The sequence below is a fragment of the Oryx dammah genome, unplaced genomic scaffold (assembly GCF_014754425.2).
Source record: "Oryx dammah isolate SB20612 unplaced genomic scaffold, SCBI_Odam_1.1 HiC_scaffold_3, whole genome shotgun sequence".
NCBI classification, from domain to species: domain Eukaryota; kingdom Metazoa; phylum Chordata; class Mammalia; order Artiodactyla; family Bovidae; genus Oryx; species Oryx dammah.
In genome coordinates, this window is record NW_024070187.1 from 21,322,787 (window position 1) to 21,336,644 (window position 13,858).

The window sequence follows — 13,858 nt, forward strand, 5'->3', positions numbered from 1 at the left end:
CGTTGTTTATCTTTTTATAAATTATTTGTTGTGTCTGTGATATGTAATACTTTTCAGTCTACAGATCTTTTCCATGTTTTCTTAAATTTGTTCCTAAATGTTTCTCTTTTATATATGCCGTTGGAATTTTTTACTTCAGTTTTAATTGTTTATTGTTAATGTTTGCCAATATTTGCAAACCTACTTTGTTTCTAAATTTAGACACAATATAATGTACCTAGAATGAAATTAATACTTTGAGAAGTTTGCTATGGATCACAGTAGCATCTGACCTTCTGTGTGGTTTTCTGTGTTTCTTGGGATTGTCTGTTTGGTTAGAATTATTGACTGTAAGTAACAATACAGACAAAAGTCATATTCATTTATCAGTCTCTGGCTTGAGATGTTTTTGTGACTTAAGAATGCTAAGTACTCTTAAGAATACTTAAGGATGTTACTGTTTAAGCTTAATAACTTGGATTAGTCCACCTCCTGCTAGCAAACAGTGCTGCCATTTTGACCTTGCTATTAAGCAGTGTGTAAAATCAAAGCCATTCTGGCATATGAAAAGACCATAACCATATATAGATATATAGATAAGTGTCTCATATTATCTGTTGTCAACAAAAGCTTAAAAGTGTCTTTTGGCTTAGGGGTAGAAAATGAGCAAATCTCTCATGATAAAATACTAAACCCAGTTCTAATTCTCATGATAGGAATGTAAGGTGAGCAATGAAGAAACAGTATTTAAAAAAATCAGATTCTTGGCATTTATATGATTAAAGCCTCACTTTTTAAATTAATCTTTTCCAATATAGTTTGCCATGATCTCTTCATTTTTTGGCTAAAGTAAATTCTGATTTTTACCTGATTTCTTAAATGTAAGTGAGTATTATTTTGATCTCAACTTTTTAAAAAAAATTCTAGACCATTGAAAACCAGGAAGAATTAAGATTTCTTGGAAACGAACTTAAAAAACAACAGGATATTGTTGCACAAGAAAAGAACCATACCATTAAGAAAGAAGAAGAGCTTTCTAGGACCTGTGAAAAACTATCAGAAGTTCAAGAAAAGCTAAAGGAAAAGGTGACTTTTTAAAGTTATCTTCCTGGTCATTTTTCCTGACTAAATTTTTTACTTATATAATAAATTTGATTCCAGTAAACCTAAATTCCAGAAATAACCTCTCAGATGAACAGATCTTAATGGACAATATTTTGGACAGTTTCAACTCCTACTGAGATGTTAACCAATATCCTTTGTGATGATTATATTATTCTGGAGTCTTTAGATGGGGGAAGGCCTTCATTTTTCTAAACAAGTCATTTGATATGTTCGTTCATCAAGTGCTTATTGAGCACTGCCATAGCCAGGCACTCTTCTGGGCTCTTGAGATACATTGGTCAACAAAACAAAGATTCTGCCCTTGTAGAGGTGTGTTAGTCTTGCTCAGAAATGTGAGATTCGTCTCTACAGTCAGCCCTCTGTATCTGCAGGTTCTGCATCCATGGATTCAACTAGCCACAGATCAGAAATATTCAGAGGAAAAATGCAGAAAGTTCCAAAAACTGAAACCCAAAATTGCCACACTTGGGCAACTACTTACATAGCATTTATATTGTATTCAGTATCATATGTAATCTAGAGATGAGTTAAAGTATATGAGAGGATGTGTTTAGGTTATATACAAATAGTTGTCATTTTATAAAAGGGACTTGAGCATTCATGGATTTTGGTAACTGCAGAGGTCCTAGAACTACTCTTCCATGGCTAACAAGGGATGACTATATTATCACTTAGATATCTTCAATTAGATGCTATGGTAAAATTTGTAGACAAGCCTAAGACTCTGGTAATAACTATATTCCCGAGTAATTCTAAAATGCACCCACTGAGATCTTTCTGTATATTCTGAAAGCAGTATCACATTCATTACCGATAATATACAGTGATTTCCATTGTGCTTATATATATTTTTTCCTAGTATGGATTCTCTTAATTCTCATCCCTTTTACTATAACCTAATTGAATATGTTAAAACCTAATTTCTATTTCATATTCCTCCTAAAGGAGGGAAATCATTGAGCTTATGTAAAAGTTAATGCTTCATTGTTTGTTTGGGCCACTTCATATGGCCCTCACTAGAAATGGAAGTAAATTATTCAAGTTTTTAAGAGACATGGAATTATAGTTATTTGGCACAGTGATGTCTGCATATTTAATTAATCTCTTTTGTTTTTTAGTTTTTCTCATTTTCACATTCTTCCTTGATTAACCTAGTGGCACTATATTAGTTTCCTAGGGTTTTTGTATCAAATTACCATAAACTTGATGGCTTAAAACAACAAGAATTTATTCTTTCACAGTTCTGCATCTTAGAAGTTCACAATCACAGTATTGGCGGGACCAGGCTCCCTCCAAAGGCTCTAGGGAAGAATCCTTTAATTCCTCTTCCTGTCCTTGACTCCTAGCTGACGTTGTTGTTTCTTGGCTTATAGCTACATCTCTCCAATCTCTGCCTCCATCTTCATAGGACCTTCTCTGTGTCTCTGTGTGTCCTCTGTCTCTTACAAGGAGTACTCACACTGGATTTAGGGCCGACCTTAATCTAGGCGGATTCCTTCTCAGTCCTTGACTAATCACATCTACAGAAACCCTATTTTCAAAGAAGATCAGGTTCTCGGGGTCTGGGTAGACTTGAATTTGGTGTGGGACACTATTTGACCCACTAGACATTGTACCTAGAAAGTTATTTTACTTTTAATGCCCCTTGTCTGCTTATTTTGGAGTAGTCGACAGGGCTATGATAATGATGATTTCAGTTTGCAAAGTAGATTTTACATAAGAATTTTAAGAGAGTATAGACAAAATAGTAATTATAAAAACTGTATTTCTTAAGAGCCAACAACTGCAAGAAAAACAGCAGCAACTGCTTAGTGCACAAGAAGAGATGAGCGAGATGCAGAAAAAGATAAATGAAATGGAAAACTTAAAGAATGAACTAAAGAACCAAGAACTAACATTGGAACGTATAAAAACTGAGAAGATAGAGTTGGCTCAGAAACTTCATGAAAATTGTGAGGAAATGAAATTCATAACCAAAGAAAGAAACGACCTGAAGAAATTACAGGAGTCCTTTGAAGCAGAGAAAAATGAGCTCAAAGAGCACAGCAGAGAGACTGAAGTAGTGGTAAGCCGTGGCCTTTCCCTTCATCTATTGAATGTTTCTTTAAAGGCTGAGTCAGTTGGAAAGGGGGCGGCAGTGTGGATGATGTTCTTACAATTATTCTTTAAATTTCACTTCCTAATAAAGGGTCTAGAAACAGAAGAACTACAGACGGCCCACATGCATCTAAAAGAACACCAAGAAACTACTGAAGAACTAAGAAGAAACATTTCTGAGAAGACCGCTCAGATAATAAATGTTCAGAAGAACTTAGAAAAATCCGGTACTAAACTGCAAGAAGAGGTTTGTCCTTTCTTCTTTCCATCCTTTCTTCTTTTCCTCCTTTCTGTCCCTTTTCTTTCTCCTTTGAAGGAAAGATAGGTAGTGAATGGGTTATAAATAATTCATTTATGAGTAATATTTGTTGAGTTTTTAATGTATCGGGTACAGTCCTGGATTATAGAAATAAAGTGGGAACAAGGTGGACAGATCCTCTGCAGTCATAGAACTTATTTTGTAGTGGAAAGAGATTATCAATAAATAAGTAATCAAATGAACAGGATAATTTACAATAATAAATGCTATGGAGAAAATGAAACATAAACTAGACCAACCTATGTTAAAAGCCAGTTGTGTGCTAAGTATTGAGACTATGGATATGAATAAGACATTGTTCTTTTTCCCCAGTATGAGCATATAAAAAACATTCTCAATTCCAATTTGATAAATGCAGAAATACGATATGCAAAGTTACACAGTAACACTAGTGATCATGGAAAGAGGGAATCAATCTTTACACATAAAAAATTTGTTAAGTAGCATTAGAATGCATCTGAGAATGAGGCCATTCATTTATTGGGATATAATCTGCTCAGCTCTGAATTTTCTCCTGTTGTATTTGAGAACTAATATAGAAATGAATCAGTGAAATGGAACTAGTATAGAAATGGATCCAAATTCACTGCAGATGGTGACAGCAGCCATGAAATTAAAAGACGCTTGCTGCTTGGAAGAAAAGCTATGACCAACCTAGACAGCATAATAAAAAGCAGAGACATTACATTGCCAACAAAGGTCCGTCTAGTCAAGGCTGTGGTTTTTCCAGTGGTCATGTATGGATGTGAGAGTTGAACTATAAAGAAAGCTGAGCACTAAAGAATTGATGCTTTTAAACTGTGATGTTGGAGAAGATCCTTAAGAGTCCCTTGGACTGCAAGGAGATCCAACCAGTCCATCCTAAAGGAAATCAGTTCTGAATATTCTTTGGGAGGACTGATGCTGAAGCTGAAACTCCAATACTTTGGCCACCTGATGCGAAGAGCTGACTCATTTGAAAAGACCCTGATGCTGGGAAGGATTGAAGGCAGAAGAAGGGGACGACAGAGGATGAGATGGTTGGATAGCATCACCAACTCAATGGACATGAGTTTGGGCAAGCTCCAGGAGTTGGTGATGGACAGGGAAGCCTGGCATGCTACAGTCCATGGGGTTACAAAGAGTTGGACATGACTGAGCGACTGAACTGAACTGATAGAAATGAAGCATGCAACTGATTAGATTAATAATTTATTAGTAAAGTTTACTTTGGATATAAACTGGAGAAAAAAGAAAATTATGACAGAATATGACTAGCAGTCATGAATAGCTTGAGTAGGAATCAAGGGAAAGTGAGTAAATAGGAGTTTGTGGTCCGTGGTAGGCCATGAAAGTTTAGAATCACTTCCGCTGCTATGGAGAGTATCCTCATCTTTTCCCTTTAAAAATTATGACAACATTGTCTAGATAGTATCCTTAGTATTATATGAATATCACAAGATCCCAGTGCTTCATGAGGAACAGGAGCCACTTCCTAATGTGAAAGAAATCACTGATACTCAGGAAACAATGGATGAGCCAGAGCTGTTGAAAAAACAATCCAAAGCCAGAGATTCAACAACACTAGCAAATATAGAAGTGAAAAGTCTCAGGATGGCTGCAAAACTTCAGGAAAGTCACAGGAGATAAAATCTCTCACTAAGGAAAGAGAGAATCTTAAAATGACAATAGAAGCACTTCAGATTGAACGTGACCAACTGAAGAGATGAGAGAAACTTTGGCTAAAGTATGTCTCATCCTTTCCTCCCATTTAATAAGTGTTTTATATTTTATAAGTGAGAAAGAGTGCATTCATAGTTATAATATTCCTATCAGTTTTCTTTAAGTATCTCTTAATTACGAAGTGATTGGAAATAGAACAACTAAAAACTGCTCATAAATACTAAGGAACTATGGATAATGAAGGAAAATGTTTCAGTGAAGATACTTGTTTTCTTAAGTATTGAAAATGATTTAGAAAAAGCAGTGTTAAATTACAGGAAGGGATAAAGTCCAAAACACTGTTTTCTTCCTGTGTTTAAACTTATTTCTCCAGCATCCCATAAGGCATTACCATTTCCCTCACCGATCCAGTCAGAAATCTGAGAATCAACCCTACTACTATCCCTTCCTCTCCACTCCCTCTATAATCCAAGAATCAAAACCTTGTTGATTTTAAGGCATGTGCCTATGTGTGAAATCCTCCCACTCTTCTCCATATTCTGTCATAATTTTCTTCTCCAGTTCACATCCAAAGTACACTTTACCAATACCCTAATCCAAGCCAGGATTCTTTCTCTGGCTTTCCTGCAATAGCCTCCTAACTGGTCTCCCCATTCATTTCATACTTCTGTAATTCATTCCCCATTCTGTGCCAAGGTGATGTTTTCGCCTTAAAACTTTAATAGCTTATTATTGCTATTAAATGACCCTGGATCCCAGAGCTTGCTGGTTTCTACCCCTGTTTCATCTACTCTTCTTCCTGTTCATTGGGCTCAGGCAACTCTAGTCTATTGCTCTTCCACATTTCACAGCTTTCAGATGGTCTGGTCTTCCTTCCTGTAGTATTTCCATACTCCTCTTTGCCTAACAAGTGCTCTCAGCCTTTGTCTCTCACCTGAAGCTTTCCATCCCCCAGGAAGCCCTTCCTAATCACTCAGAATAGATTAGGTTTGCCACTGGTACCCTGAAATATCTGTTTGGTTAAGATTTGATATAATATGTATTTTTCCTTCTAAAATGTATAAGTCTCCAAAAGCCCCAATCATGTAAAGTCTCATTTACCATTTCATCTCCAACTTCTAATATTATAGGATACTGATAACACAATGAATACTCAATAAATGTGTTAAATATCTGAATAATGGAAGAGTGGGTGGGTGAGAGGAAATATTGTTTTGGAAATGAGCTGTTAAATCCCTGATTTAATTGTTTTAGAAAGCATCCTGTTTCTTTTCCCAAAAAATGAAATAAAGTATCTCTGGGTGTCAACTGTATCATTTTATGATTCTCTTTAGATCCAAACATCTCAAGACAAACAAGAACAGTCCTTCAATATGAAAGAAAAGGACAGTGAGACTAAGAAAATAATGAATGAGGTGGAGCAATTGAAGGAACCATTCAAAGACTCAGCACTACTAAAGCTAGAAATGGAAAAGCTTGAATTGTCTGAAAGACTTCAAGAAAGTCATGATGAAGTGAAAGCTGTAGCTAAGGAGAGAGCTGAGCTTCAGAGGCTACAAGAACTTCTTCAATCTGAAAAGAACCAACTCCAAGAAAACCTAAGAGAAATGGCAGCTAAAGTAGGTGTCATTCATTTTCGTGTGTGTGTGTGTTAATATTCTGTAAGCAAATATCTTGGTAAAAACTAAACCTTTGGGAAAAAGGAATTCGTTACCATGTAATGATTATAATGTTTTCAAATTTTCTTGCAATTTCCTTTAATAATAAAGCAACTAGAAACTGAAGAGAAACTTAAAGTTGCTCATTGTCACCTAAAAGAACAAGAGGAAATTATTGGTAAACTGAGAGTGGATCTATCAAAGAGAGAAACTGAAATATCATACATTCAACAGGAATTAGAAACAGCAAATGATAAATTACAGAAAAAGGTAAAATGGGAGTAAAGGAACAGGGGAAACAAATTTAAGGGAGGTAGCTAACTAGATTACAAAGATTACTGTTTACTTACTAAATTGTTTTAGAAAGCATCCTATATTTTTTTCCTTAAAAAAAAAAAAATATATATATATATATACACACATATATAAGCACATGTTTTTATGTGTGTTTGCATGCAGGTATATTTTTGGCTTTTTCTTTTTTAGACTCAAGAGCTTTATGAGAAACAGTTTATTACCATCAAAGAAATCAGTGAGACTCAGGAGAAAATGAGTGAAGTGGAAGAGTTAAAGGAACATCTCAAAGCCAAAGACTCATCACTACACAGAAAAGAAAGCGAGAGGCTCAAGTTGACTGAAAAACTTCAGGCAAGTCAAGAAGAATTAAAAACCATAATTAAGGAAGGAGATGAACTGGAAAGGATACAGGAGGCCCTTCAAAAGGAAACAGACCAACTCGAAGAAAACACTAAAGAAATTGTAGCTGATGTAAGTTACCCTCTTTTGATGTTTTTTGGTTATAAAACTAGTGTTAAGGTGATAATGATGGTCACTATTAAGTTAGATTAATTTTCCTCGAATCATAAAGGAACAGAAGATCAAAGCAGAACTAAAAGCTACTTACGTTATTCTGAAGGAGTACCAAGAAACGAGATGATTGACATAATTTTAGAAATAGTTCTTTTTCCTCTAATATTTTCTGCCTATGTCCTAACTTGCTTTATAATTTTCACAGATTCAAGAACTTCAGGAAAAAGAACATCAACTTGTTGAGATGAAGGATGTCAGTGAGACTTGGGAAAAAATATGTGAAATGGAAAACTTGAAGAAGCAACTTGAGGCCCAAAAGTCAACTCTAGAAAATATAGAATGGGAGAACATCAAGTTAACTCAGAGACTCAATGAAAATATTGCAGAAATAAGATCTGTTACAAAAGAAAGAGATGACCTTAGGAACATGGAGGAGACTCTCAAAGTAGAGATAGACCAGCTCAAGGAAAACCTGAGAGAAACAACAAATAGAGTGAGTTACCATCTTTCACCCAGCTTGTAAATGTGAAATCGTGTCCTAAAAGAACTGTGATTGATAGAGTTGGTGGAGATGTAAAAATGGTCGAACCCTTGGGGAAAACTGGAGGGATGGATATATGGTGGTGGTTGTTCAGTCCCACTCCTTGCAACCCCGTGGAGTGCAACATGCCAGGCTTCCCTGTCCTTCACCATCTCCCAGAGCTTGTTCAAACTCATGTCCATTGAGTTGGTAATGTCATCCTGCCATCTCATCCTCTATCATTCCCTTCTCCTGCTGTCTGTCTTTCCCAGCATCAGCGTCTTTTCCAGTGAGTTGGCTCTTCAAATCACATGGCCAAAGTATTGGAGCTTCAGCTTCAGCATCAGTCCTTTCAGTGAATATTCAGGGTTGATTTCCTTTAGGATTGATTAGTCTTGATCTCCTTGCTGTCTGAGGGACTCTCAAGAGTCTTCTCCAACACCACAGTTCAAAAGCACCATTTCTTCCACACTCAGCCTTCTTTATGGTCCAACTCTCATATCCATACACGACTACTGGAAAAAACATAGCTTTGACTATACAGACTGTTGTTTGCAGTAACCCCCAAAATCCAGTTATTGCTGTTTATCTGCATACATTAGCATAATTGTGCAAAGATGTTTATGGACAGATATTCATTGCAGCAAGTTGCAATAACAAAGCAACCCCCCTCACCAATAGGAAAAATCCTCACTGTCCATTAGACTGGTTGAACAAAAATACAGCACATTCAGACCATGGAATACCAACCCATAGGTAAAGAATGAGATAGAGCTAATTAAAAAGTTTCCGATGGGAAAAAGGAGTAAGAGTATCTAGAATATATTGACATCCAGAAGTTACTTTTAGAGGATGAGAACTGAGAGGCCCAAGGAAGGAGGGGAATTTTTACTTCTTACCCTATGCCTTTCCTACATATCGTTGAATTGTATTATTCTGAATGTATTATTTTTCTTTCTCTAATAATAAAGGACCTGGAAAGACAAGAGGAACTAAGAACTGCCCAGATGAATCTGAAAGAGCACCAAGAAACTATAGATAAACTCAGAGGAATTGTTTCAGGGAAGACAGATGAAATATCAAATATCCAAATGAATTTAGAAAACACAAATATGGCCTTAAAAGCACAGGTATTTTTTATAATATCTAAGTAACTGAGAGTTTGAATCAGGTCTTTTGTGTTATGAAACAAGGTATGAGTTTGCCAAATGCTGAAAATAAGTAGAGATTTTCCTATTCAATTTAGAAACTACTTTTTAACTTTCTCTCTGTATCTGTCTATATCCTAACTTACTGTTTGATTATCTCAAGGTCAGTGAACTTCAGGAGAAAGAACATCAACTTCTTAAGGTGCAAAGTGATCTCAGGGAAAATATGTATCAAACAGAGCAATTGAAGAAGCAATTAGAGACTCAGAATTCAATCCTGGAAAGCACAGAAACAGAGAAGTTAAGGTTGGCTCAGAAACTCCTTGAAAACGTTGAAGAAATAAAATCTGTTACTAAGGAAAGAGATGACCTAAGAAGAATGGAGGGAACCCTCAAAATGGAGCGAGATCAACTCACGGAAAGCCTCAGAGAAACAAAAGCTAAAGTAAGTTACATTCACTCCTCTTGCCAGCAAGTTAATGTGATGTTTTCCTTACATCAGTGAACCCTACTTTGAAATGAGTGGTACTTTTGGTGAGACTTAACAGGATACCACCTTCTAGGCAGGTAATTTGGTATTATTTTTGAAAATTTTAAATTCTGTAACCAGCAGTTTCTTTATGGGATTTACCCTACATGTACATTTACTCAATTGTTAAGATAAAGAAAAAGTAAATATGTGTGTGTGTGTGTTCATAACACAAACATATAAACATACATACCATAAAGTTGTTCGTTACAGCAATTTGTGATTTTAAAAAAGATAGGAAATAACCTCAATGTGCATCACAAGGAAACTGGGTAAATATATGCAATATATGCCCAGGTGTGGAGCAGGAAATGGCAACCCACTCCAGTATTCTTGCCTGAAAACTCCCGTGGACAGTTCTTATTGTATAACACAGGGAACTCTGGTGGGCTACAGTCCATGGGGTACAGAGAGTGGGCCACGACTGAGCACATGTCCGGGTGTCACAGTGGTAAAAGAATCCACCTGCCAGCACAGGAGACGCTGGAGAGGCAGGTTCAGTGCCTGAGTTGGGAAGACCCCCAGGAGGAGGAAATAGCAACCCAGTCCAGTATTCTTGCCTGGGAAATCCCATAGACAGAAGACCTGGTGGGCTACAGTCCATGGGATCACAAAGAGTTGGACACAGCTGAGCGACTGAGTGTGCACATACAGTATACATGCAACCCCTAAAAAAACAAAAAAGATTTAAATGTTCTAATATGAAAGCCCAAAGTAAACCTTAGGGGGAAAAGCAAATTGTAGAAGAGCACGTGTATAGCATGTTCGCATCTGAAAAATGTGAGTACAATGTGGGGAGGTGAGGCCAGGGGAAGCGCAAACCTACAGCTTTCTAACAACCTCAAAGATGTGGAGGAAGAAATAAGAAATTTTTCATTTTTACTAAGAAAATATCGCTTTCATTAAAAAGAAAGTAGTTAACACTAAGCTATGTTGTTTTTGTTTTTGTTTTTTCCTATTAAGGATCTGGAAAAACAAGAAGAACTAAGAATAGCTCACTTGCATCTGAAGGAGCACCAGGAAATTATTGATAAACTCAGAGGGATTGTCTCTGAGAAGGCAGAAGAAATATCAAATATGCAAATAGATTTAGAAAATTCAAATGCTAAATTGCAAGAAAAGGTATTGAGGGGGGTCATGGGGCCTATATGTTCAAATATCCGATATATTCCTAGAATAAAAAGTAATGCCTAAAATCCTTGAGGGATATAAAACACTTTAGCCACATTAGAAAGCAGCTTGGTAGTTTTTTACTAACCCTGAACCTTATACCTGCTGTGGCCCAGAATTTTCTCTCCTTGGGTATGTACCTAAGGAAAAAGAATGCATTCTTCCACATAAAGACACACAGGAGTGCTCACAGCAGCTGCAATTATAATTGCAAAGAACTGAAAGCAACCCATATACCTGTCAACAGGAGAATCGATATTTACATTGTGATGCATAAATTTAAAAATAGGCAAACGAGCTTATGTTTACCACAGGTTAAGAGTGAGGGGAAAGGATAGTTAGGGAGTTTGGGATGGACTTGTGCACACTGCTATATTTTAAATGGATAACCAACAAGTTCTTATTGTATAACACAGGGAACTCTGCTCAGTGTTACGTGGCAGCCTAGATGGGAGGGGAGTTTCGGGGAGCATGGATACATGTTTATGTGTGGCTGAGTCCCTTTGCTGTCTACCTGAAACTGTCAGAACATTGTTAATCAGTTTTACTCCAATATAAAATATTTAAAAGACAACAAATAAATTTTTTTAAAAAGCAGACAAACTGATCTGGTATGAAAAAGGTCAAAATAGTGATTTGTTCTAGGAAGAGCACACAGGTAAAGTAAGTGTTCTATATTTTGATCTGAGTTTTAGTTACATAGCTGTATGCATTTGTTGAGTATAGCTAAGCTGTATACATGTAAGATTGCATGTAGTCATGTATATTATATCACAAAAGACACTAAATCCTGTATGAAATTATACGGCACATTAATGAGTAAAATGGAATAACTATTGTCTTAGTCAGTTTAGAAACTATTCTTAATCCTTCCCTAAAAAAACGATCCAATTAATCCTAACATGATTATCTTAAGGTCCAAGAACTGAAAGCAAATGAACAGCGACTTTTTAAGTTAAAAGAAGAAATTAGTGAGACCAGGAAAAAAATGTGTGACATTGAGCAACTGAAGAACGAATTTAAGTGCCAGAGTTTAACTATGAACAAAATAGAAATGGAGAACTTAAACTTGGCTCAGAAGCTTCATGAAAACCTTGAAGAAATGAAATCTGTAATGAAAGAAAGAGATAAACTAAGGGGGCTGGAAGAGACTCTCAGACGGGAGAGAGACCTACTCAAGGCGGACCTGCAAGGAAGCACAGCTAGAGTGAGTTGTCCTCCTCCTTCCTGCCAAATAACTGTTTTTATTCTAAGAAGTTTGAAAATAATCGATGCTATTCATGAAAATTTAAATGTTATAACCTTTCAGGGAGACAGTTTGACAATAGCATTTTAAAAATTTATCAACATAGACATTTGGTATAGCAGTTCTACTTGTAGAAATTTATCCTACCAGTATATTCACATATATGGGCAGAAATACAACAGCATTCACTGCAGCACCATATGTGATGAACAAAATCAGAACCAACCCAAGTGTCTGTCAATAAGGCACTGGATAAGTGGGGTTCGTCTGTATAGTGGGAAACTAAGCATAAGAAGAGGACACTGTTTGCGTGGTACTGATTCAGAGAAATATCCAGACGGTATGAAATGTGGAAAATAAGTGGCAGAGTTGAGCACGGCACAGGACTGGGGTGGGTGAGGCTAGCGCCAGGGCCTTAGACTTTATGTCCTTCTGAACTATTCTAATTTGGCAGTGGCGTGTTGCTTATTTCTAACTATGAATATGTATTTTTTAAGATTTGGTTTAGCTAGTTCATTGTTAAGAAAAAGTAATGTGCCTTTATCTCATATTTCTCAATTTCTTCTGATAACAAAGGAACTGGAGACACAAGAACAACTAAAAATTGCTCATATCCATTTGAAAGAACACCAAGAGACTATTGATAAATTGAGAGAGAGAGTTTCAGGAAAGACGTCTCAGATTTCACATATTCAAAAGGATTTAAATAAATCAAAAGATGAATTACAGAAAAAGGTATGTGTTGTTTTGTTCTTTGAGGGAACATGTGCATGCTAAGTCACTTCAGTCGTGTCCAGCTTTTTGCGACCCCATGGACTGTAGCCTGCCCACGGGATTCCCAGGCAAGAACACTGGAGTGGGTTGCCATTCCCTTCTCCAGGGGATCTTCCTAAAACAGGGATTGAACCCTGTGTCTCTTATGTCTCCTGTGTTGGCAGGCGCATTCCTTACCACTAGCACCACCTGGGAAGCCCCTAACTCTGGGGGAATAACTGTCCAAAATTATTTATTAAAGGAGAAAGAACATAGATACAGATATGTCAATATAAATATATACGTATGTGTACCATAAATAGACACTATTTTACTAAGGAATTCTGTTTGTATTCTAACTTGTTTTATAATTATGTCAAGATACAAGAACTTCAGAGAAAAGAGCTTCAACTTCTTAAAATGAAAGAAGATGTCAGTAAAACTCATAAAAAAGTGAATGAAATGAAACAATTGAAGAAGCAGTTTGAGGCCCAAAATGTATCTATGCAAAGTGTGGAAATGGATAATTTGCATTTGACTAAGAAACTTTATGAAAGCCTTGAAGAAATAAGAATTGTAGCTAAAGAAAGAGATGAGCTGAGACAGATAAAAGAGTCTCTCAAAATGGAAAGGGACCAAAGCAGAGAAAAATTAAGAGACCTGATAGCTAGAGTGAGTTCAGAATCATTCCCTATCTAGTAACTATGAGAATCAAGCTTGTTTTGGAGAGAGTGACAGTATTTTGTTGTGTATTTATGTCTATAAACAGTAAAGGATAATGAAGGAAACTTATAGTTTCACACAAATAGAAAATGCAGTTTTAAAAAGAAGCCAAAATATTA

General features: G+C 36.3%; 1 protein-coding gene across 5 annotated transcripts in view; it reads left to right on the plus strand.

Moving 5' to 3' along the window:
• Positions 1–13,858, plus strand: part of CENPE (centromere protein E) — a 76,273-nt gene that overhangs the window by 38,722 nt on the left and 23,693 nt on the right. For 3 of the 5 annotated variants that reach the window (XM_040237746.1, XM_040237747.1, XM_040237748.1), the window contains 12 exons: positions 907–1,065; positions 2,879–3,166; positions 3,293–3,448; positions 6,517–6,801; positions 6,952–7,110; positions 7,327–7,608; positions 7,856–8,143; positions 9,142–9,300; positions 9,482–9,763; positions 10,811–10,969; positions 11,934–12,224; positions 12,840–12,998. In XM_040237746.1, the coding sequence (XP_040093680.1) occupies positions 907–1,065; positions 2,879–3,166; positions 3,293–3,448; positions 6,517–6,801; positions 6,952–7,110; positions 7,327–7,608; positions 7,856–8,143; positions 9,142–9,300; positions 9,482–9,763; positions 10,811–10,969; positions 11,934–12,224; positions 12,840–12,998 (2,667 nt within the window). Of the gene's footprint in view, positions 1–906; positions 1,066–2,878; positions 3,167–3,292; positions 3,449–6,516; positions 6,802–6,951; positions 7,111–7,326; positions 7,609–7,855; positions 8,144–9,141; positions 9,301–9,481; positions 9,764–10,810; positions 10,970–11,933; positions 12,225–12,839; positions 12,999–13,397; positions 13,689–13,858 lie in introns of all 5 variants that reach the window. The other 2 variants (XM_040237751.1, XM_040237749.1) reach the window with 2 other exon arrangements.